General features: G+C 33.9%; 1 protein-coding gene across 2 annotated transcripts in view; it reads left to right on the top strand.

Annotated features, from left to right (window-relative positions):
- Positions 1-387: 387 nt before the first annotated feature.
- LOC128553847 (uncharacterized) overlaps positions 388-27,079 on the top strand; it is a 60,000-nt gene continuing 33,308 nt past the window's right edge. For both annotated transcript variants that reach the window (XM_053535032.1, XM_053535033.1), the window contains exons 1-3: positions 388-453; positions 14,837-15,439; positions 15,764-16,354. In XM_053535032.1, coding sequence (XP_053391007.1) covers positions 14,842-15,439; positions 15,764-16,354 — 1,189 coding nt within the window. In that variant the 5' untranslated portion in view covers positions 388-453; positions 14,837-14,841. The remainder of the gene's footprint in view (positions 454-14,836; positions 15,440-15,763; positions 16,355-27,079) is intronic.

The raw sequence follows: 27,079 nt of genomic DNA, 5'->3' as shown, positions 1-27,079 counted from the left end.
ATAATAAATATTTACATTTTATGATAATGAAATGTAAGAAATCAGGAAACGTAATATAACTACTTATAGTTTTTGTCTACAAAGCATCCTGACGTCACAACATTAAATGATGTTATGATGCGATGCACGTGACGTTGCGCGGATAAACTGTAAAAAATTTGGTTTAAAACATTAAAAATGCATAAAATAAATAGAAAATTTGATTGTTTGAGTGTACGATCGAAATATATTTCACTCGTGAACACCATAATTTACATTTACACTCGTGTCTGCGCCACTCGTGAAAATATTGCATTATAGTGTTCACTCGGTGAAATATATTTCGATCTTATACTGAAACAAAGAAATATCCTCTATATACTGAATATCATTATTTTGTATTTTTTCAGATAACGTTCGGAAATTAAGACCACTCGGATCCGTTGCAGCTACACAGTTAAAATGAATGGCCAGGTGGGTGCATATAGAATTCTGCTACAAAATGATTAATTCTGTTATACTATTTATAATTCTGAACGTCGATGAAACCATAATTAACCGATCAGTCAAACAATTAATCTATCAACTAATCAATCAAGGGGCATCCGTGTCCGAGTGGTTAAGTCCGCTGACTTCGATTAACTTCAAAAGCTTCCCACTCCCTTACAGGAGCTCGGAACCTTGCTTAGGGTGTAGAATTCTTGCATGTGAGGAAGGCTTCCAGCTGGCCTGTTCTTTCTATGCGCTCGTCCGTGATGGGTCTTCTTTTGAAAAGTTTGAAAAGTTGCCATATGACCAATAATCGTGTTGGTGTGACGTAAACCCAAACATGAAAGACAATCAATCAATCGTTCAAAATGAAATAGTTTATAGTATTGAATTATTGATTAGGCTCTAACACAACCTAAAATAAAACGAGCATGCGCAATGTAATATTTTAATTATTAATTAGATTATTTCTAGTCCAACTCATGGCGTAATTATCACTTTCATTTCATTTCAGTATGATATTACGTCCAACTCAGCCGCGTCCGAACACAGGCGTAATCATTATTGATTAAAATATGAACATAAATTATAAGCTTCACAGTATGAACAACGATAGAAATATTTAATTTACTGTAGGTAATACATTTATCTCGTGAACAGAAGTGTTATTTGTCATATTCTGCATAAAAAACTATAGAAAAACAGCTAACAAATATACATGCATGAGGCCACACCAAATTGATAAGTTGTTCATTGGATTTTTTTTCTGAAAAATTTGAGGCGGCGAGCGAAAAAATAATTTAAATATTTTTTTTGGTTTTTGAGAAAATCAGGAGCGAGCGAAGAGCGAAGAAATATATTTGTCTTCATTTGGCTCTCGACTGACTAATAAAAACCTTAAAATAGAATGTATAGCCCTTTTAAATTAAAAAGTAAGTCCCCAGGGATTGAGAAAATCTGACCTGCAGACGCACAACAAAGCGATCTCATGAAAAAAGGTAATAACATTGTCATACAGTACACTGTAATCAAATAATGCATGCTTTTGAAAATGCTGTTAGAAAATATGTAATAAACAACCTTATACCATATTTATCACATACATAATTATGTGACTTGTATATTTACTGCTATGAAAATGTAGCATTCTTAGCTGACTTTACAAAGTTTTTGATACATCAAATATCTATGTGAGTGTTACTAGATCTATTAAAGCTTCTGATTTGAAACTTAGAACAGTTGTTTACTGTCAAAGTCTACACCAGGAGAAACAATACTCTTAAGTCTGAATCTAGACAGAGTTATGCCCCTTTTTAACATAGAATATTTTTAATTAAGTTTTATATAATGACCAATAGCTCTGTACTTTAATAGCTTCTGACTATTATGCCCCTTTTACTGGTAAAGCTCTGATTCAGAAAAGTCGAGCATGATGTCTTATGTACAGCTCTTTTTCTAACTTTGAACTTCCATAACATATTAAATTTGTTGAAACAAAGTCTCAATTAAAGTCTGAAATGGAGATTAACGTGCATAAACATTAGTCTACTGAATGATTTGAAAATTTGAAAATCGAAACTGTTCTGAAAACAACTCGTAATGTAAATTCCTTACCCCACCAACTTTCGTATGCAAATGCTGATCATTTGGACAGGAAAAAAACAGAAAACAGATACGTGACATGCATCAATAAGTATTTACCCTTACCAAAATAATGTAGATTGATGTTATCAAATAAATTAGTATGTTTTTCTTCATCCAGTTTTCAATGAAATAAATCGATTTTTGTAGCATGTAATTTGGTAAACATTTGAAGAAAATGGCGTAACTGCATAAAGGGGAAATAACTTTAATGCAACTAAATATAAGTGTTATGATTAATTATAGACGATGCGTAGTATGTATTTATTTTGATTAAAATCCATTTGAGAACAATCTGGGACTCGAATTATAAGCATTTATATACTTTAACGTCCGTAAAAAGTAGCGCACCAACAAATTTTGGATTGATTTTTTTTCAATTGGGACGAGCGCAAGCCAAAAACAAAAAAAATTATTATTTTGGTGTTTCTGAAAATATACGAGCGGCAAATCCGATGAACAACTTTTTAATTTGCTGAGGCCTGAACGTACAGCATTTAGCACAGTGTGAAGTCGTACGCGATTTGTTCACCAAAGTTTATTCCGGGTGTTTGTGAAGGAACAAGCACATGAGAATATATGTGAATAGTTCTCTCTCAATATTTGTTTTGTCTTCAAATTTCATAATTCAATTTTAGACCGAGGTAAATATACAAATGTTATTTTATGCTAACTAATGAAATACTGTATTCTATCAGTTAAATATTTTCATATCTCATCGCTCACACTGTGAAAATATGAAATCTATGTTTTCTCACTGTGAGACATATGAGCTCCGCCCCCTCATACATTGTGTATGAATTTTAAATTATTTGCTTAAAACAGGATGAAAATTATAGTCGCACTTTGCTCTTTATAATATATTTCTCGATTCAAATTATTTTACTTAAAGAGAATTCCATACCGTTATGCAGCAAAATATAAAACAAAATGGAACTTTATATTGCATGCGTTTTTATAACGTCACAGCACGTCTGACGTCATGTCTGTTTACGCGCGTCTGTTTCCCGCGCTGAGATTAAAACAGTTGCAAAATGCATTTCACAACGTAATTGAGCATAAAATAAAAAGAAAATTTGTTTGTTTTTCGTGAATATGGAATATATCTCACCTCGAAGTGAGAAAATTTTCACATTTGAAATTTTCTCACTTCTCAGTGAGATATATACCATATTCACTCAAAACAAACAAATATCCTCTATATATTGCGCTAATACATTTAGAATTAGCCTGAGACGTTGTGCTCATCCGGTTCCGGTACCTGACTATGAATGAAATGCGCCAATAGTGACGTAATAAAGCTGTGACGTCACCAGTGGCGAAAAACAAATCGATAACGTAGGCCAGTGGGTGACTTTTTTCAGGAACTACGAAGTGCTCATAACCTGACATATTGTGTATTTTACAAGACAAACACAAGAATAAATTTGCTATTTGAAATATTTTTCTTTTCGTCATTAAGTCATCATTATGCTTGCAATCATGTCTAAAAGACTGAAGTACTTGAATTACACCAATTTTTAGTAGTGGCTGCTTGTGACTCTGTGGACAGACCCAATCTGATCACCTCGGCCTTTATGCTACGCAATAGACCCCTGAAATAATAAGGCGCCATATTGGACTACTTTCAGTCACATGACTTTAAAATGGCAGCCTCTATGCAATAACGTACTTCTACTTATTGATAATTATATTTTAAATTTGATAAGCGTCAGTGTTTCCATTTCATTTTATTTCCTTCTTGGAACAATTTGATTGAACATAGAGGGAGATGTACACAATAAATCATCTGAAATCAACTGATAGTTATTGAATTTATTTCTTTGAACTGCTGGATCGACCATTCTGATTGATACATGTATATTAAAGGATATATTGTATGATTCATCACAGGTTATCATCATTTGATTAAAAGGGAATTTTTAATTAATCATTATTAGGCTGTGAGTTATACTAGTCTTACATTGATTAGATCACTTGAGGATAACCTATGACACCAGACAGAGAAGTTATTGTGATTTGTAACCAGTGACAAATTGCTTGCAGATGGCCATGGCAACTTATTCTGGGGAATTCAATTACCTGAGAAAATTGAGGTGGATAAATAAACTTTAAAATCATTTAAATCAGTTAATATATACACCATGAATTGTGAATAGGTAATAGTTTGTCTCAGAAGATGCTGGATGTTAGTGTTTCAGTTGCATACTTTCTTTTAATTGTCATTGATTGGCAACAATGCTTAGAACTGATGTGTTTGTTTTCATTAAAACACACACATCTCCTGTTAATGGTTTTCTGAACTTTTCATTGTGAGTTTTACCATTCCAATAGAATTGTTAATTTATTCAGTTTAAAATACAAAATTTCCTTGTAAATTATTAAAACAGAATTAATCACAAAGAGCTCCAAGTAAATGTAACCTAATTTACACATCTCTTTCTTTTTACTATATTTTAACATCAGATTCATATGTATATGACTTTTTAGTACTTTGCACTCTAAGTAAGACTAAGACTGTTTGTTCAAAGTATTAATTTATTGTGTTATTTTTCATAATTTTCAAACAACACACGATCTGATTATGTATACAAAAATTGGAAGTCCTTGGTGATAAAAGAAATAGTTCAAGTCATTAACTAAAGATAGATCTATCAATTTTTATTATGAAATAAATACCTTTGAAAACTTAAAGAGCCTAAGCAAAGATATTAACTATAAGACATTAGGCTTAAAGGGAATTCCTATAGTTTTTTATGCTCATCTTTCTGCGCAGCCGACACTTTCTATGGAAAACTGAAGTGAAGTCAACATTTGTTGAAACATGTCACAGACAATCTTAAATATGAGGAATCTTGAATGAAATAACGTTTTTGATAAGTTTTATCAGTAATCAAATGTTGATACTGGTTTATGTTGTATTGACAAATACCATGCCTGACAGGTATCTTGCTATTTTTGTGTTTGTGTTATCACATCGCATTTTAGTACAAAGAGAGTGTTGTTCATATAATGTAAGATAATTGACTTAGTACTGATAAGACAATATCACCTTTCAGATTATTTAGTATTCAATTATAGAAAGAATTAAGAATTTTTAAAACTTTTTTTTTAATTTTAGCAGACATACATGTAATCAATTTGGCCAGGTTCACGCCATTTCCGTCCGAGCAGGTGTTGTATTCTAGCGGTCTTAACATAAAATTTAGCCTGGTGACCAATACTTTTTTAGCCATTTTTATGCTCACTATGAAAGAGTTTTTTCAAAATTAAAAAAAAAATTCTTCACTATGGGTATTTTTCATAGAAAAAAGTTAACAAAAGTAAATATGAAACAATATTTTTTTTCATTTGTACCCATTATGGTAAGGATAGAGTATTACAAATATGACTATGATATCAAATAAGTATATAATAAAATATGTAAAAAGAAAACAACCGTATTGTGCTGTCTTGATGTATATTTTGGTTGGTGTTTATAAAAAAGCAGAAAATTATGAAAATGTTGAAAGATCGCTGGCAGTTTCAGCAACAGTGGGTCAAAACAATTTTTCACAAAAACGAGCCTTGTGACCTTTTGTTTTTATTTGTTCATTGTTTTCAGCACAAATTTTCCTATCATATATGTGAATTTAAAAAAATTCTATGAAAGGAAAAAAACTATAGGAATTCTCTTTAAATGCCATAAAAGCTTTATTGAAAAATGTCAGACTTGTTTAGATTATGACTTTTTAAGAAAATGAATATTCAACAACAGCTATCTGTTGACAGCACACTTGACTATTCAAAGAATTAATGTTAATATGGGGTCAAAATAAATCAAAAACGAATACATGCTTGTAGAGGATTTCAACATGAAGAATGGCCTCTAGTTATCACTGGCTTTTCAGTGTGTAATAAGCCTCCCTGATAAAAGTTGCTCACTTCAGCTCTCCAAGATGCTTGAAACACTTTCTAAACCATGCTCCCCTATGGAAAATATAAAACTGAAGGAGCAATATATATATTTTAATATTTGTCAATACATTTTTGAGTTTATAAATGTGAGGAAAAGTGCCAGATCAGGATTTGAAGCTGAAACCTCCCCATAACATTGTACTTGTGCTCTAACCAATTGAGCTACCTGACACAGACTGTCCACATTGGAAAAAAATATTGGAATTTTCAATTTCAAAGCAAGCTAGGAGATCTTTAAGTCATATAGATTTGCAATATTATGGAATAACTACATTAAATCAACAACACTATCTAAACATTACAATATAATTGACCACTCTGGTATCATAACATTTCCTGTGAACAGAACTGTCTATTTGAATTAAGATTAGGAAATGAAATGAGCCGTGCCATGAGAAAACCAACATAGTCGCTTTGTGACCAGCATGGATCAAGGATCCATGATGTTCGCTTTCAAAGTCTATTGCAACTAGAGAAACTGTTAGCGAACAGCATGGATCCTGACCAGACTGCGCGGATGCGCAGGCTGGTCTTGATCCATGCTGGTCGCAAAGCCACAATGTTGATTTTCTCATGGCGCGGCTCAGATAGCTTTCTACTAACTAACAAACATTTCATGTATTGCTGCATTTTACATGTAATATATCTTTAAAAATGATGGTCGGCGAATTGTAATAAGGAAAGAAGTTTATGAATTTTTCATCTAACATTCATCTTTCATCTAACATTTTTCAAATTGCAAAACTAAACACCGCACTTTAACAATTTAAATGGTTCTCTTTTAATTTTTCGCAAACGTTTCGTAGGATTGCAATTTTGTTTCGTTTATCCTTAGACGAATAATTACAGCAGTAGTTTGATGAAGATTCATGAAGCGGTTCATGAGAAGAGGTCATCAAACGTGTTTATATTTTTAGCTAAATTGGTCCCTATCCCCATTTGTAACAAAATAGCAGGAGACCTTACGGTATTGTTACACATCGAGTTTGATAAAAATCCATTACATTTTAGTGGTTAATGCGAAGAAAGGCTTATCTACTTTTAGCTATAGTGGTCCCTAATAGGGCCCAAGTTCCTATATAAATAAATTTGGAATATAATGATGCTCCAGACCAAGTATGACAAAGATCCACCAAGCTGTTCATGAGACGCTGTATAAAGGCATTTCTAGTTTTAGCTCTAGCAGCCCCTAAAATGGGTCAAATGTCCCAGCTGAACAAAGTCGGCTGCGGGCCTAATAAAGATGCTACAAATCAAGTTTGATTAGAATACATGAGAAAAAATCAATTAAATGATTTTTTTATTTATTATTTTTATTTATTTCTAAAATAGGCCAACTGATCCCGCTTTAACAAATGCATATTCGCCATTCATGAATCTTTGGACAATGACGTCACACCTAAAAAAGTGAAGGTCAAGCAAAACATACAATTGTAATTATTTCAATACTTCTGTTTCATAAGCAAAGTTTGACCGTAGTCATATCACATAGATAAACTGTATGCAGCGTACCTTTATTTCAGTGTAATGAGATTCAGTCATTATATAGCATATATATAATGAAACAGATTTCAACTGAGTTCAATATTTGCATACCATACTAAAAAAAAATATTCATATATAATAAATCAGTTAAATAATTTATAACAAATATATCAAAGCAAACAAGTACTCATTTTAATATGCAATCTGAATAAGTCACAAAATCAAGAAACCTTTTCATATACAGACGACAATTGTAACAAGGAAAATCGTTTAAAAAGCACTTCTCTACATAAAAGACTCTTATCACACCCTTATTCATGTGATACGCAGACCGTATTCAGCTCTTTCTTTAATTTGATATATGTTGGTATTTGAACAGGTTTTTATCATATTTATTAAACTTACTTATCATTTTGAGATATATCAATATTCTTGCTAAATATACTGAGCCAAAATTAGCTTTAAAACTGTGAACATCGTCGTTTAGGATAAACGCTTTGTCTACATTTCACTCAGCGTAGCATAATCAACAGAGTGAAAGAAATTGACACTCTCGTCCAATCAGACAGACTGTTGCATAAATCTTCCATTTTGATAAATTATCTATAATGCGTTATCAAGTAGTTTGATTTGCAAACTGAAGTCACGTGGCATAGGTAACGAAAACTAATTTAGACGGTGTTCGCCGAAAAAGTATCAAAACTACTTAGGTAGTGTGTTACAGATGTTTTTTGTATTGATTATTGATGAATAGTTGATTCCTGTTTAGTTAATTTCTTTTTCATGACTGTTGTAACCTAGGCAAAGATACAAAAACAACAACAAATGTATTTTATCTAATGAAATACAGCTTTTTCTCTAGGTAAATCAAAGTCATAAGACAAGTACTGTCTAGCAGTTTTTGTACTAAATTAAGTTTGTGTTAACAGCAGTGTAATGTTCACTTTCCCATGCAGACAGTAGATTAAAACATTTATTATAAATTATTGAAAACTGACCACAAACGTTTCGGGGTCACAATACATTGAAAAGTAAGTGAAGATATATTTAATGGTTGAAAAATATCAATCAGCTTAAAGTAATATGCGCCCAGCACTACAAGACCAAAGAGGTCTGACTATAAATAAATGGCCTTTTCTGACTACAGAAGATTATAGTATTGTGGGACTTCACTTGTGCTGTATTTTCTGTTATAAATATTAATTAAAGTTATAACTTGTATCTAAATGTAATGTCATGATGTTAAAATATTCACAAACAATACAATGTTATAATTCATTTCTACATGCAATTCTTTGTCACACATCTGATTTTACCTGTTGAGTTTCAGGTTTGAACTTGTATTTATATACAGTTAAATACTGCCACCTTAGGCATACAAGATAAGATTAATAAAATAAAATGGTTAACTGTTCATAAACAAATCAAGGACCAGCAGTCCTAGTGCTAAGCACTCGTTAATCAAAATATATATATGTCTGATGTTGAGAAAATGATTATAATTTTCAGTGATGAAAACTTTGTATATATATCTGCCAAATTCTGCTTTCATATATTACTTGAAAGGAGAAAGAAACTGTACAACAGAACATGAATTTAGTATTTTTAGGATAAATGTAAATAAGGGTCAGTAGTACATTTTAGCTAACATATTGTCTTACTTTGATCTAGGGAGTAGTAACTAATCAGTTCATTTACAAAAGGATTGTCAACTTTTTACACACAGGGGATTTCAATATAAACAAGCAAATTCGATGAATTGGTATCCCCCGCCGAAAGGGTTTGTGGTGAGGAATGGCAAAAAAATATATCCGGCAAAAAGTTAAGGATGTTAATAAGAAGCAAATAATTTCATTAGTCAAAATCAATTTAACAGAAAACAAATGTTTAATTAAAGAGTACATAATAAATGTATGATACTTTGATCCTGACTAAAGAATTTATTTTGAATGGGATATGCTTACTGTAATAAGCTTAGCTTTTAAAATTAAATGCAGTTAATTGAAATGTGAGCTTGAAGTTTAACTGGAACGAAATATTGTCTTTGAGTGGTTTGGCAACAGGTGTTGTTGTTTAACATGTACATTTGAACTTAAAAAAACAGATGTCCTTATGAGAACACTGGTAAGATATCTTGAACATGACTGAGGGCAAGGCTTGTGCAGTCACAACTTAACATGTTGAAGGTTTGAACATTTAAAAAAAAAAAGAAAAAAAAAAAGAAATGGAAATATATATATGTATATATATTTATTTTTTAAGGGTGTGGGGGTGCGGGGGAACTGGAGAGGAAACAAAATTTCACATGTTGATTATAAATATTGATGGAAAATTAAAAATGAAAAACAAGAGGGTCATGATGACCCTGGATCGCTCACCTGAGTAATATTAGCTACATGTTTCTAATGCCAAACTGATGATTTTTAGAAATTTTTTGGAAGATTTCCCTATTTTGCCCCGGGGGTCATGATTTGAACAAAGTTTGTAGAAGTCTACTAGGAAATGTTACAAATCAAATATCTAAGATCTAGGCCTTCTGGTTTATTTTTAGCAAATTTATGAAGATTTCCCTATATACAATCAAGTAACCCCTGGGGCTGGGTCAATTTGACCCTGCGGGGTCAAGATTTGAACCAGTTTTGTAGAGGTCCACTAAGCAATGCTACATGTCAAATATCTAAGCTCTAGGCCTTCTGGTTTATTTTTAGAAAATTTTGAAGATTTTTCTATGTACAATCAAGTAACCCCATGGGGCGGGGTCACGATTTGAACAAATTTTGTAGAAGTCTACTAGGCAATGCTACATGTCAAATATCTAAGATCTAGGCCTTCTAGTTTTTTTTTAGAAATTTTTTGAAGATTTTTCTATGTAAAATCAAATGACCCCTGGAGCGGGGTCAATTTTGACCCAGGGGTCATGATTTGAACAAATTTTGTAGAGGTCCACTAGGCAATGCTACATATGAAATATCTAAGCTCTAGGCCTTCTGGTTTATTTTAAGAAATTTTTTAATGATTTTCCTAAGTAAAATCAAGTGACCCCTGGGACGGGGTCAATTTTGACCCCAGGGGTCATGATTTGAACAAATTTTGTAGAGGTCCACTAGGCAATGCTACATGTGAAATACCTAAGCTCTAGGCCTTCTGGTTTATTTTTAGAAAATTTTGAAGATTTTTCTATGTACAATGAAGTAACCCCATGGGGCGGGGTCATTTTGACCCTGGGGGTCATGATTTGAACAAATTTTGTAGAAGTCTATTAGGCAATGCTACATGTCAAATACCTAAGATCTAGGCCTTCTGGTTTATTTTTTGAAATTTTTTGAAGATTTTCCTATGTAAAATCAAGTGACCCCTGAAGCGGGGTCAATTTTGACCCCGGGGGTCATGATTTGAACAAATTTTGTAGAGGTCTACTAGGTAATGCTACATGTGAAATATCTAAGCTCTAGGCCTTCTGGTTTATTTTTAGAAAATTTTTGAAGATTTTCCTATGTAAAATCAAGTGACCCATGGGGCGGGGTCAATTTTGACCCCGGGGTCATGATTTGAATAACTTTAGTAGAGGTCTACTAGGCAATGCTACAAGTCAAATATCTAAGCTCTAGGGCTTCTGGTTTTTGAGAAGAAGATTTTTAAAGATTTTCCTTTGTAAAATCAAGTGACCCCTGGGGCGGGGTCACCCCGGGTGACCAAGGCAAGTGGGCGACCAGGTGTGGGTGCGCAACTTCACATGTTTATAATAAATGTTCACAGAGAAGAATGAAAGAAATTTAATGAAATTCTGTCAAATGGCAAGTTTGTTATGTACAAATATGTGGATTTTTAGACAATTAAAGGGCAATAACTCTGCAGTTACAAAAGAAATCCATACGAAATTGTGTGTACACAACCACATTATAGTATTCTAAATTCTGTTAAAGTTTCATAGTTCAAGGTCAAATATATCAAAAGTTATGATGCAGAAATTGCCATATTTATAGTACCCTATATAGTTAACACTAGAAATTTCTAAGGGCCATAACTCTGGTGTTACTTGGGCAATCTGACTGAAACTTGACGGGCCGCAAGAACTCATAGTGGTGAACAGGTATATGAAGTTTTAAATAAATATTCCCAACCATTTCCTAGATATGGCTCCGGACGGACGGATGGACGGACGGACGGACGGTCAACGCCAAAACTATATCCCTCCGACTTTCGTCGGGGGATAACAAGAGCTGTCCGTAAGACAGCGCGCTCGACTTTTCTCAGTGCTTGACTCTGAATTAGAGCTTTGCCAGTAAAAATAAATCCAAGTTAAAAAGGGATATAACTCTGTCAAAATTCAAATCAGTGTTATGGGAATTGTGTCTCCTTGTGTAGACTGATAGTAAATAACCATTTTGAGTTTCAAGTCAAAGACATAATTCTGTCAAAATTCAAATCAGAGTTATGGGGATTGTTTCTCCTGGGCTAGACTTTGATAATAAACATGTATTTTAAGTTTCAAGTCAAAAGCTTTGATAGTGACAGAGATATTTGACTTCATCAAAAACTTTAACCAAAAATTCTAAGTTAAAAAGGGGCATAATGCTGTCAAATTTCAAATCAGAGTTATGTGAATTGTGTCTCCTAGTGAAGATTTTGATAGTAAATAACTATTTTGAGTTTCAAGTCAAAAGCTTTAATAGTAACAGAGATATTTGACTTTATCAAAAATTTAACAAAAAATTCTAAGTTAAAAAGGGGCATAATTCTGTCAAAATTCAAACCAGAGTTATGGGGATTATTTCTCCTGGTGTAGACTTTGATGGTAAATAAGTATTTATTTTAAGTTTCAAGTCATTAGCTTTGATAGTAACAGAGATATTTGACTTTATCAAAAACTTTAACCAAAAATTCTAATTTAAAAAGGGGCATAATTCTGTCAAAATTCAAATCAGAGTTATGGGGATTGTTTCTCCTGGTGTAGACTTTGATAGTAAATATCTATTTTAAGTTTCAAATCAATAGCTTCGAGAGTAACAGAGATATTTGACTTTATCAAAAACTTTAACCAACGGCGACGCCGACGCCGACGCAGACGCCGGGGCGAGTACAATAGCTCTACTTTTTCTTCGAAAAGTCGGGCTAAAGATAACATTCTTATTAATAGGCAAGTTATATCTTATGTGTTCACTTTTGTTTTGTTTTAGATACATCCTTTTAATCTATTTTATGTCAGCATGATTGGCAACTGCTCCTTAGTCTTACTAGTCTCACTATGTGATTAGAAAGTAGTAAATGTGAGAGATTACCCATACTTCATAATTATCAAGAACAATATTTTATTTCTACCATTTGTCAGGTAAACATTAAAGCAAAACCATATTGCTTAATTCAGTCACTGAGACACACACCTATATAAATATATCTAACAAAAAGTCTTTCACTCATCCACCCACTCATACAACAACTTGTCATTCTAATGAGCACATGTATTTGAAACACAATTTCAATACCTATTGTGTATTGTAATAATGCTAAACTATCGCAGCCTTGACGTGTCCTTAACAATTTAGCAACGTGGTGAGAGTGCCCGCCTACGGATCATGAGGTCCGTGGGTTCCAGTCCGAGTAGGAACCTTGGTCTTTTCTCTCCAAGGGATTACCTTAATGGTATCAGAAGTGTTTGAAGGACTCGTGGGGTTTGCATGGAGCTGGTAAGATCGTTTAGAGGGGGAGAAGTGTAGTGATAGTAGATTTATAGGCCACTTCCAACAGCTTTGCTGTTGGGTTAACAATTTAGCGACTAGGTTAGAGTGCCCGCCTACGGATCATGAGGTCCGGGGTTCCAGTCCGAGTAGGGACCTTGGTCTTTTCTCTGGCAGAATTTTCTTCGTTTCGTGGGGGTCTGATTTAATAGAATTAAAAATCAAACCTGGAATAGCCCATTGTCAAACCTTAGACACTTTATTATGCCTTACTGCATGTCAATATCTGAACAATTACCTATTATTAAGAATCATTTGGTGATACAGTTAACGTATCTTTAACTTTCAAAGTTTACTTCCGTGTTTGAGAAAACTGTCATCCACCATTTTTGTTATTTGTATACATGTATTTTGACTATATAAACTTTGGCTAGTCAGAGCTAATATTTTAAAAATCCCTACAAAAATTGACAAATGTTAAGTGTATAAATAAAAAAAATCGATTAAATAACGTGATATATTCAACTTAATTCATCTAAGTAACGGATATATAATTTGTTACTTTCACGCGAACGAACACAGGCATTTAACATAGGCGAATAGCGTTGGTGTATTCTGGAGCTATACACGAGGCGTATTTACCGGAGAATACGGAAATGCCCGATGTTGCACGATTGCGGACAGACCGTCAGGGGAGTTAACTAGAGTCACGAATTGGGACTAGATTATTTCAAGTCTGTTATATCTGTTTTTCTTAGATTTCTATTTTCTTAGTTTTTACCCTTGCAATAAGCTACCGGATTATGAAGTGGTTGATAAATACATGCATATTGTACACAAATTAAATGAATCATCATCCAATACCCGGGACTGCGCTACAATTGAAATAAAACGCGTTTGATAGTATGTACCATGTTTCAGATTATATCGCCATTTTCTGAAAACGACACTTGCGTAGGTTAGAACGGAATTATGTCATTTGTTTTGGTATGGAATAAATTTTACTGAATTACAATAATGTTTTAAAGGATTACTTAGGAAGAAAATAATACATTGATAAGTTCTTCTTGAAAAATGATAAAATGTTATTTCTGGAAATGATATGAACAAACTTTTGGGCGTTTTGAGTATTTATTTTGATCCACTTTGTATTAAGGTATGTGTGCTTTAACCGTCCAACAACATTAAGCTTAAACACATTATATTTTTATAGCATGTATATAAAAATCACTTACATGCAATCAAACCAGTTAAAATGATCCTTCGAATAAGCTTTCACAGAAACAGCATTTAGGGGGATTAAGTGTATTTTATATTGTTGCATTTTGTTTTGCTGGGTTACACGTCACACCGACACAATTTAAGGTCATATACAAGTAGCGACTTTCCAGCTTTTTGTGATGGAGCCAAATGGAGCATATTAAGACAAGACCGGGCACGTGGATAGAATACCGACCTGACCAAATAAATCCCTAGACTTTGCCTTTTATTTCACTTAAGAGTATTAATATCATTTTTTCCTTGTGTTTCCGTTTTTCAGACGAGCTATATGAGGCCTCTAAGGTTCAGTTGTTTTGTTGAAATATAGATTAAGATCTTTTCCATTACAGAAAACATGATTACCGAGGAAGACGAATATTATCTGAGAGCCTCCATTTTACTACTGAAAGGAGGGCGATTAATGTCACAAGAAACTTTGAATGAAAAAGTACGAAAGGCCGGGGAAGATCTTGATGTACTTCTAAAACAACACAAAAGGAAATTCAAGCACAAATTAGTAAAGGAACAGAGGAGTAAATTGTTTCCAGATGCTGGAGTAACCGACGTAGAAACATGGGATTTAGCTATGCTTACAACGGTGTTACTGACTGTTTTTAAACACTCACTTAACGACGATGAGAAAAACGACTTAAAATCTATAAAGTGTATGAGGGATGAGATTTACGCCCATACTTATTCTTCGTCGCTAAATGCCGATCAATACGAAGAAATTCGGAAGGAATTAGAAAACGCACTAACTTCACTGTCGAAACGGTTAAGCGAAAAGCTGAAAGACAGCTGTTCTAAGATCATTCAGGAATGCACAACTGGCCCCATAAGCCCATCATTAATAGCAGAACTTACGAAACAAATAGAAGATACAGAACCCTCGTTGCAGGCTGTAATGAACAAATTGAGAAGCCAGAAAGAATTTCTTTTAGAAATGAAAAAAGGTATCTGTCTTTTGATGATAATTGTCAGTATGTTTTGAATTTAGATTATTTCTTAGCGAAAAAGTAGGCAACTGTATTTATTATAATTGTGTTTTTGACAAAAAAATCATCACTGACCCAGGAACCGTCTTAGCTACGTACCTTGACTACCGTTGTATGTATGACTGCTTAAAACGTTAGTAAATATCCAGTATATTATTTTCTGCAGTAGAGTAGAATTAATATCATTTTATCCTTGTGTTCACGTTTTTTTGAAGAGCTATATGGGGCCACTAAGTTTCCGTTATTTTATTGAAATATAGATTTAGAGCTTTCTCATTACAGAAGACGAAGACAAATATTTTCTGAGAGCCTCCATTTTGCTACTGAAAGGAGGGCGATTAATGTCAAAAGAAACTTTGTACAAAGAACTGCGAAAGGCCGGGGAAGATCTTGATGTACTTCTAAAACAACACAAAAGAAAATTCAAGCACAAATTTGTAAAGAAACAGATGGACAAATTGTTTCCAGATGCTGGTGGAACTGACGTAGAAACATGGGATTTAGCTATGCTTACAACGGTGTTACTGACGGTTTTTAAACAGTCACTTAACGAGGATGAGAAAAACGACTTAAAATCTATAAAGTGTATGGGGGATGAGATTTACGCCCATACTTATTCTTCGTCGCTAAATGCCGATCAATACGAAGACATCCGGAAGGAATTAGAAAACGCACTAACTTCACTGTCGAAAGAGTTAAGCGAAAAGCTGACAGACGACTGTTCTAAGATCATCCAGGAATGCACAACTGACCCTATTAGCCCATCATTAATAGCAGAACTTACGAAACAAATAGAAGATACAGAACACTCGGTGCAGGCTGTAACGAACAAATTGAGAAACAAGAAAGAATTGCTTTGCGAAACGAAAAAAGGTATATGTCTTTTTACGATCCTTGTCAGTATATTTTGAATTTAGATTATTTCGTAGTGAAAAAGTAGACAATTTTATTTATTATAATAGTGTTTTTGACAAAAAAGTCATCTCTACGTACATTGAATACTGATGTATGTATGACTGATTAAAACTTTAGTAAATATCCAGTAATCTGCTTCCGGAATAAAAGAGGATCTTTCGGTCTGTCCCTCTTTTTTGCCGCTATATGGAGTTTTTACCGGTGAAAATCAGAGCAAAAATTGAAGAAGTCGCAGATCACAGCAACAGAAAATCAGAATTTGTTCGTACGTACGAACAAAATTCCAAATAAAATTTACAAATTCTTGTTCATTTCTCACATTTTTAAATGCAATTTGGAATTTTGTTCGTACGTACGAACAAATCCTGGCTGTTCGTACGTACGAACAATAATCCATATTCCGTATTATTTTTTAGTTCTGACACTCTATTCAAACAGCTCAGATTTGTTCGTACGTTCGAACAAAATTCCAAATTGCTTTAAAAATTCTTTTTCATTTCTCACTATCATTTGTTCGTACGTACGAACAGCCTAGATTTGTTCGTACGTACGAACAAATGAGAGAACTGAAAAATAATAATTTTTAAAAAAATGCAATTTGGAATTTTGTTCGTACGTACGAACAAATCCTGGTTGTTCCTACTTACAAACAATAATCCATATTCCATATCATTTTTCAGCTCAGACATTCTGTTCGAACGGCCCAGATTTGTTCGTACGTACGAACAAAATTGCAAACTGCTTTAAAAATTCTTTTTCATTTCTCACAATCATTTGTTCGTACGTATGAACAGCCTGCATTTGTTCGTACGTACGAACACATGAGAGAACTGAAAAAGAATTGATTTAAAAAAAATGCAATTTGGAATTTTGTTCGTACGTACGAACAAATCCATGGACTGTATGCAAAAGATTTTCAGTTCTGACATTTTGTTTGAACAGCCCAGATTTGTTCGTACGTACGAACAAATTTTCAAGTTGCATTTAAAAATTCTTTATCATTTCTCACAATCATTTGTTCGTACGTACGAACAGCCTGCATTTGTTCGTACGTACGAACAAATGAGAGAACAGAAAAAGAATTAATTCTAAAAAAATGCAATTTGGAATTTTGTTCGTACGTACGAACAAATCCAGGGTCTGTGTGCAAGAGATAAATTTTCAGTTCTGACATTTTGTTTGAACAGCCCAGATTTGTTCGTACGTACGAACAAATTTCCAAATTGCATTTAAAATTTCTTTATCATTTCTCACAATCATTTGTTCGTACGTACGAACAGCCTGAATTTGTTCGTACGTACGAATAAATGAGAGAACAGAAAAAGAATTAATTTAAAAAAAAATGCAATTTGTAATTTTGTTCTTACGTACGAAGAAATCCAGGGTCTGTATGCAAGAGATAAATTTTCAGTTCTGACATTTTGTTTAAACAGCCCAGATTTGTTCATACGTACGAACAAATTTCCAAATTGTAACAAATTCTTTTTCATTTCTCACAATCATTTGTTCGTACGTACGAACAGCCTGGACTTGTTCGTAAGTACGAACAAATGAGAGAACTGAAGAAGAATTTGAAAAAAATGCTATTTGGAATTTTGTTCGTATGTACGAACAAATCCAGGGACTGTATGCAAGAGAGTACTTTTCAGTTCTGACATTTTGTTCGTACGTACGAACAAATCTGTGGACTGTATGCATTTGAAAAATATCCAAATATGAACAAATGTGAGAACTGGGAAAGAATATTGGAATATTGTTCGTACGTACGAACAAATGCCACTTAATACCATTATGAAAATACAACAATCACTGAAAATTTCAGCACATATTTTAATCTATTTATTAAAAAAAATACCAAAACAAATACTTATGAACATAATAAATATAACACAAAGTCTAACATAAATAAAACAAGAGCTGTCATTGACAAGAGCTGTTGGTGACAAATGCCAATCCCCCTCCACCCCACCCTAAGTATGCTATAGTCGTATGCACAAAAAAAAAAAGAAAACGAAAGCTCCGCCAAGAGGGGCAATATACGCCGAAACGGTTCTATCAGAGGAGGACGGGGGCAAAATTTAAAGAACTTAACTGTTGAAGCCCAAAGGACCAAAGATGAACAAAGGGAAGAAATTAAAAATAATCTAAGTCAACAGAAAAAAAATTCTAAGTCCACAAAAAAATCCTTACCAGGTAGATACATGTGAAAATACACCTAAAAATTGGAGGTACCATCGATGTTGTACCACAGGAAAGTGGTCTTGTTTTTCCCTACGATCAATCATAAAGAAGTTACAAAATAAGCTATTTATAGTGACATAAAAGGGAAATAATTCAATTAAAAAAGTTATTGTTTACGTACTAAGGGAAAACATGGGCAACATGTCGAACCCGTCAGCTGTCAAAAGGACTGGGAGTTGCACACGACACTCTGTCTCATTGAGGCAAACATTTATGCCAAATAAAAAGATTGCACAAAGTTACAATATAAGTTATTTGTAGTAACAACAAAGGGAAGTAAATCTAAAAAAAAAAAATTCCAAGTCCACACAAAAATCCTTACCAGTAGAGATAGGTCAAAACACACCTCAAAATTGGATGTAACATGCATGTTATACTACAGAAAAGTGGTCTTGATTTTTCCCTATGACCAGTAATAAAAAAAAGTTACATTATAAGCTATTTATAGTAACAACAAAGGGAAGTAATTTTAGATTTTTGCGCATGACACTCCGTCTCATGATGGTGAACAATTGTGCCAAGTTACATCAAAATCCCTCTATGCATGAAAAAGAAATGCTCCGGACAATGTCATTCTTATAACTGACCTTTGACCTCTAAGTGTGACCTTGACCTTAGTCCTAAGGACCTGGTTCTTGCGCATGATACTCCGTCTCATGGTGATGAACATTTGTGCCAAGTTACATCAAAATCCCTCTATGCATGAAGAAGAAATGCTCCGGACAAAGTTGTCATTCTTGTAACATTTGACCTCTAAGTGTGACCTTGACCTTAGACCTAGGGACCCGATTCTTGCGCAGTACACTCCGTCTCATGATGGTGAACAATTGTGCCAAGTTACATCAAAATCCCTCCATGCATGAAGAAGAAATGCTCCGGACAAAGTCATTATTGAATTTGACCTTTGACCTCTAAGTGTTACCTTGACCTTTGAGATAGGAACCTTAGGTTTGCGCATGACACTCCGTCTCACTGAGGTCTACATTCATGCCAAATATAAACAAGATTGCTCCATGCATGTCAAAGCTATGGTCCGGACAAACAAATCCGGACGGACGCACACACGCACGCACGCACGCACGCACATACACCGAACAGATATTTGGACAACTATGTCTACGCTTCCGCAAGCGGGCTCGACAAAAAAGGATCTGCCAAAGAAAAACAAGCGCACCGCAATGCAGGGCAATATACACAGAAAACAAAGTCACATGATCATTGACCCCTTAGTGTGACCTTGACCTTAAAGCAAGCCATCCGAAACATGTGCTCTGTAACATCGTCTCAATGTGGTGAACATTTGTGCCAAGTTTCTTTAAAATCCTTCAAGCAGTTCAAGAGTTATTGAGCGAAGACAAAACAAAGTCGTATGACCTTTGACCCCTAAGTGTGACCTTGTCCTTGAAGGGAGTCATCTGAAACATGTGCTCTGCATGTCGTCTCGATGTGGTGAACATTTGCGCCAAGTATGGTTTGAGTCAAATTATTTCAAATCCCTTGCAAACTGACAGACAAGCAACACCTTTGACTTTTAAGTGTGATCTTGAACTTGTAGCTAGGGGTATGGGTCTTGTGCATGAAACCTCATTTTATTATGGGATGCCAAGAAATTTCAAAATCCCATCATCAATGGCAGAGTAATGGACCAGGTAAGAAACAGAGCATGTTAACATTTAACCTCTAATTGTAACTAGGAGTCTGGATCTTATGCATGACATATCGTCTCATTATGAGGAACATTTTTGCCAAGAATTTATGTTGGGGGGGGGGGGGGGGGGGGGGGGGGGGGGGGGGGGGGTGCAGGATAGTGAAAGTGGGCACATATGAGGAAACTGGAGCTGTCACTGGATTGTTTAATGATTTCAAGTGTAGAGGAAGATATTGCACAATAGCTTTAGACTGTGTCAAAAATATTAAGAAATACTCGATTTATAGGGAACATAATATTTTGTTGTGACAATATTATGAAATTTACACATGAACTAAGTAAAAGGTTAGAAAATTACATGAAACCATTACATACAAACAGAATTGTTTAAAACCTGTAAAAATCCATCTTTAGTTAATTAAATTAATTAAATTTAGTGAAAACTTAGACAGTCTGAAGTGTAACAAAACATTAACCTGAAATTTCTAGTAAAAAGGGGGTATAATTCATGATATAAAATGTGCCAGAGTTATGCAACTTATGTCATATGATATAGGTGATGATGCTGAACAATTACTTAAAGTTTGAATCAAATCCATTCTGTAATAACAGAGATGATGTGAAATTGCCTGAAATTTAAAGTCAAAAGGGGGTATAATTCATGAAAATTTTGTGCTAGAGTTATGCACCATGTGTCATATGATGGGGGTGATGATGTTGAACAATAATTCAAGTTTGAATCAAATCCATTCTGTAATAACAGAGATGACGTGAAACTGCATCAAAACTCTAACCTGAAATTCAAAGTAAAAAAGGGGGTATAATTCATGAAAAATTTGTGCTAGAGTTATGCACCTTGTGTCATATGATGGGGGTGATGATGTTGAACAATTAATTCAAGTTTGAATCAAATCCATTCATTAATAACAGATATAGAGTGAAAGTGCACCAAAAATTTAAACTGAAAATCTAAGTGGAAAGAGGGGAAAACTCATAAAATATTTGTGCCAAAGTTATGGCCCTTATGTCAGATGATATGGGTGATGGTGAGAATTAGTATGAATCGAATCCATCAAGTAAATAAAGAGATAAGGAGAAAAAAAGAAAGTGTAAAAAACTTCAACTAAGGTGGGGATGCCGAAAGACGCCAATGCCAGGTCGAATAGGATAGCCCTCCTTATTCTTCGTATAGTTGAGCTTAAAATTATATACAATATATGCCCATCATGTAAATGTTACGTAAAACATATTCTGTTTTGTAGACAGTAATATCAAACAGTGACATATAAAATTCCAAAAATGGAAATGGATTCTTTAAAAAATTTTGGGTAGGGGGCCCCCTAAGGCTTTCCGTTAAGTTTGGTGTAAATATCCCTTTGGTTTTGAGAAAATGTTTTAAAAATTGTTGACCGAAGGGAAAACCCTGAAGGGAAAAGAGCAGTTAAAAAAGCTCCCATGAAGTGGCTACAAAAATTTTTTAAAAATGTTGCAAAATTTCACAATTCAGCTACAGTTTGGCGTTTCTCAAAAAAAAAAATGGCTAAACATTCTGAGGCCCAGTTGGGCCTGCTAAAAAAGTACACTTGTTTTACCTACAAAAGCATTTCCCCCAATCTTTTTTATGTAAAGTTTACTTAATGGATGAAATGGCAAAACAGTCATACTAATGTAACATTTTTGAAAAACCCAAAAAAATATTAGAACCGTAAAAAATTTGTTTTAAAGTACCAGTGAGTGTCATTGTAGTTTGAAAACACTATTTCTCGGAATCAAAGTCAAAATTTTTTTTAAAATCCCTTGTTTCCTATGTTGTTCGAAACGAAATGACAACCTAGGTTTTTTTCAGGACAGAACTGGAACTGAATAAAAAAAAATTCACACAAAAACTTGTACAGGTAAAATTTTTTAAAGTAAATTCAAATGCAATATGTGTTTTTTTTCATTGATTTTTACCTACACATTTTAAAAACACAATTATATGAAAAAGTATTTGAAAGTTTAGTCAAAATATATTATACAGTTTTCAGGGTTGCCACTTAGTTTGAGAAATAAAATTCCCCAAGCTTTTTCCTGATTTTCCTAACTCAACTGCACTTTTCAATGACCAATTTTTTGCGGCTTTTTCCTTTCCCTTACCCGCCCACTCCTTGTTTTTATATTTGCCCTTGTGACCTAGTTTTTAAACCCCGATGCCCAAAATCGAATATCTAAGATTTTTTTTGGGGGTAACATTTGACCAAGTTTCATTATGATTGGGCCAAATTGGACCTTAGAGTGTTAACCACGCTTTTCCTTTGTTTGACCTGGTGACCTAGTTTTGCCCCCCAGAGCCCCATTACGAACTGCCAAGATTTTATTGGGGTAATTTTCTGACAAAGTTCATAAGATTAAACCAAAATTGTGCCTCTAGAGTGTTTAACATAAAATTGTTGATGACGACAGAGGGCACAGGGCGACCCAAAAAATCCCCTTTGAGATTGGCAGGTGAGCAAAAAATCTTTAAGAGGTTTGATTTATATGGCTCTGACAAAATTGTTACAGACGGAGGGAAAGGAGACCTTTCCTATAACCCAACGTTTTAAATGCGGGGCCCTTATAATAATGTACGAAAAAAAATCCACAATGGTTCACGAAAGAATCGATTTATATGTTTTTTTTTATTTTAGCCCTATACAGACCCTAAGAAGGGAAATTTTTTACATTCTATTTCAAATATTTCAAAAAATCTTTTTAGTACTACTAAAATGCTTTTTTTTTAAAACTTTTCTCTTTGTTGAAAAAAAGAATAAATAAATTATTCCTTTTAAAATGACAAAGCCTTATGACACCAAATAAATACAAAAAAGTTTCAATTTCCTCTATTTTCATTAAAATTTTCAAGTACGTTACTTCTCCTATTCATTGTTTTCTTAGAATGTTCAATCTTTAAGTGTTACTTGATTGGGAAATGAGACTTCCCCAATGTTTTGTTTTAATTTGGAGGGTGATTTTGTCCTAGGCATGTTTTGATCGGTAAAAAATTTAAGCCCTTTTGAACGTCGAAATATTGGTGGAGTCCTTTCCTTGTTGTAGAATTCCTTCAGTGGGAATTTCACAATATGCTTGTTTGGATAATCCTTCGGAGAAAAAGCTATGCAAATTAGTTCTCCTTTTAAGTTTTGGGAGGTCCCTTTTCTTTTTCGCTTGAACTCCCGTTGCAATAGAAAAACATGTCTGCATATTTTTGTTCTAAAAAGAAAAATGGAGGCAACAACCTTTTTTAGGTTTCAGGCCCCCTGACCTTTGATCCGGACCTCAAAATAAAATGGGGGTCTGTCACATTAAACCCAATAAACCTATTAAGTTTCAATGCCCCTGGGGTTAAACCACACCGTTTTTCAGCAAAAAATTTTTTAATGTTCAGGTCCTTGTGACTTGATTTTTGACCCAGTGCCCAAAAAATCGATAGGAGTCATTACACAAAAAGACAAAAAAAAACTGTGAGTTCCAGGTCTGGGTGAAACGTTCTCTTTTATTGAGAGAAAATATTTTTAAAGTTCATGTCCCTGTGGCCTTGACCTTTTACCCAGTGGCTCCAAAAACAATAGGGGTATCTACCTACAAACCAATGACCCCCGGAAACCTCTCCTTATTGACTGAGCGAAACCATTTGCAATGTTAGGTCCAGTACCCTTTACCTTTGTAAGGGCCCCAAAAAAGCCAAGAATAAAATTTGACCAAAATTACGGAAGATATGGTCATAAATGTGACCCCCTAGATTTAACAAGCATTTCATTTTATTTAAGGGTTGCCCAGTTGTGACCCCCCCATGACCCAGTGATCTTGCCTTAAGATCATTAAAGACCGCTCCGTCCACCTTTTAACCTTAATGTCACTGAAAAAGCATGAAAATCCTGCTATGAACAGTGCCTGTCAAATAGGGTTTTTTAATAAAATTCTTTATAAAACACCTGTGGGGTTTGCATGTAAAGTTTGGCGTGTGGCCGTTAAATGTTTCCTATTTTAATTGGGTTAAAGACTTGAACACCCGGAGCGGGTTTAAGATAAACATTTGGTCAAATTTCATTAAGATATGGTTAAATGCGGGCTTCGTTTATAAGCTTTCCCTTTTTTTTGTCTGGGGACCCGTTTTTGAACCCACATGCCCAGATTCCAATTTTTTAAAGATCACAATATTAACATTAGACTAAGTTTTAAAAAGTACAGCATAAACGACCTCTAGGTGTAACAAGCTTTTCCCCTTATTCGAAATGGTGACCTTTTATGGTCCCACGCGACCCAAATTCAAAATTTACCCAGAGGTCATCAAGACAAACATTCTGATATTTTTCATGGTTTCAAACTTTAAAAAAATTTTTCTTTTGACTTTGGCAGTGGGGTAGGTAGCCGGGTTCCGGACCTGACCAAAGGCTAGAGCCCCTTCCGCTACCTGACAAAAAATTAGGTAGCCGGCTCTAATATATATACATATCATATTGAGCACGGGAAGTCAAGTAGCGGCTTTAATAAACTTTGTTATAAAAAATCGTTCTATTAGTTGAAAAAAAATAACTTTTTTTTGGGTTTTTTATTCCAATTTTTTTGATTTACCTGTTTATTTCGCCGTTTTACGGGCCATAATTCGGCCGATTTTTTGTTTGTTTTATCCAACAAATGATCAAAGTGTCCCCCTATCGTCTCGGGTGTTTTAAAAAGTCGTGTTAAAAAAAAATAAAATTTTTAATGAATTTTTGAAGTTTGTTTTTAAATTTTAAAAAAACCAACAAAAAACATTTTTGAAGATGAGTCAATTGTCGGGGATCCTTTAGAAATTTGGGCTTTTGATATGTACATGTAATTATCTGTTACATTTAGTTTTTCATACCTTAGAATAAAAGGCTATATGTTAAAACAAAAAATTAGACCAATTAAGGGTCATGAATAATATACAAATCGGCGGAAAAATTATTTAGGAGCGCTAATTATTTAATTAATTAAAGACGCACATAAAGGTGCGAAAGTGATGATCACTTACAATTTTCACATAAAAAGGCACACGAAATGATCAAACGCCGTTGCGGTTATTCAATAGAGCTGCATCATTATAAATGTCGATGTCTCTTTGTTTTTGCTTTTTTTTTTTAAATTTTTTGTTTTTTTTTTTTTTAAGAATGAAAACACGTATTTGAAAGTTGAGTACTTTTAACACAACAAAAAAGTTTGGCCGTTGTGATGGAGTGCATAAAAACAAATAAAAACAAGAAAAATGTAAAGACAAAAAAATGTAACTTTTTTAATAATTTAAAAAGATCCTTTGATTCTTTTTTGATACAGTTTATAAAAAAAACAAGCTACCTTATTAAAATGTTCTTACGATATGTTAAATAGACCGGTACCTTGACCGAACGGCTAACTAGCATCTCTTTTTTTTACCTGCTGCCTTGTTTTTGACCCCACCTGACCTAGATTTGAATTGACCTTTAAAAACATCCGGTTTTTTATTCTGACCCCATTTTCATAAAAAACATTTATAAATGGGCCCCTAAAGTGTTAACAAAAATTTCCTTTGATTTTTTGACCTGGTGATCTTGTTTTTGAACCCACTTGACCAGTTTGAACTTGGCCTAAAGATCATCAAAATTAACGTTTGACGTTTTCATTAAAATTTTGGCGTAAATGTGGCCCCAAAGGTCTAGAGTGTTAAATGTAAACCTTTCCTTTGAAAGACCGGTGACCTAGTTTAGACCCTATGACCAGATTTGAAAATAACCTAAAGAACATCAAGTTAATATTCCCACCAAAGTTTCATTAAGATATGGTCATAAATGCGGTCTTAGAGTGTTAACAATTTTTCCCTTTGAGTTTTTTTTTCCAATGACATGACCCAGATTTAAACTTGATCTAAAGATCTTTAAGATTAAAAATTTTTAAAACCCTTTCAAAAGGGTTTGTCACAAAAAGGGATGTGGTTTTATCAATGAAAAAATAATGTAAAATATTAATTTACCCCCATTTTCATTTTTAAACTGGTATAGCTGACCATGGAAATACCGACGCTCCCTTTTTAGGGTTTTGACTATGTGGTGCTTATGCAGTGAAATTTTATTGAACTTGACTGATGCAAGTGGCCCAAGTCTTTTATGTTACACAATTTACCGGCTTAACATTTTCCCAAATTGTATAGATATATAAGAAACATATTGTCTTGTAAGGTGTGTGATACATGGAATCGCATTAAAAAAGTCAAGGTCAATCTTCTGATTGGGCATCAATGACTCCAAGCCACTGGCAGTCGAGAAAAAGAGGTATGTTCTACTCCCGTTGCTGCTTGCTTGGCAACTATGTAAATATATGAGAATTTATATATGAATAGAAAAAATGTTTAATATTGGCTTTATTACAAATGGTTTTGCAATACTTTAAAACTCCTGAATTGATACAGACAGAATAGCGGTGTTTTTTTACAGCGTTACACAGGTCCAGAGATCCAGAAATTATTTGCTAGGAATAGTTGTATTCATAATTTTAACATGTCCAAAACATTGCATGATGGCGGAATGAATACTAATTTCCAGGTGTTGGTGACTACCAGCCCCATGGTGGGTAATCCAGCCTGGGGAAAAAAACCCGGGTTTACCGGGAGGTTGGTGGCAATTACTCCGAAAAATGGGATATGAAAGTTGCAATACTGGGCAATTATAAATTGTTTTTTCTATGTTGTTGTTGACCAAAAGTTGAAGTTTTTATGTTTTTAATAATGTGAGTCTATTGTCTTACTTTGTAGTTCATGTTTCTACTCTTACTTGAAACCTTTG

This window comes from Mercenaria mercenaria, unplaced genomic scaffold, assembly GCF_021730395.1.
Source record: "Mercenaria mercenaria strain notata unplaced genomic scaffold, MADL_Memer_1 contig_4385, whole genome shotgun sequence".
Lineage (NCBI taxonomy): Eukaryota > Metazoa > Mollusca > Bivalvia > Venerida > Veneridae > Mercenaria > Mercenaria mercenaria.
This window is presented reverse-complemented; position numbering and strand designations above follow the sequence as displayed.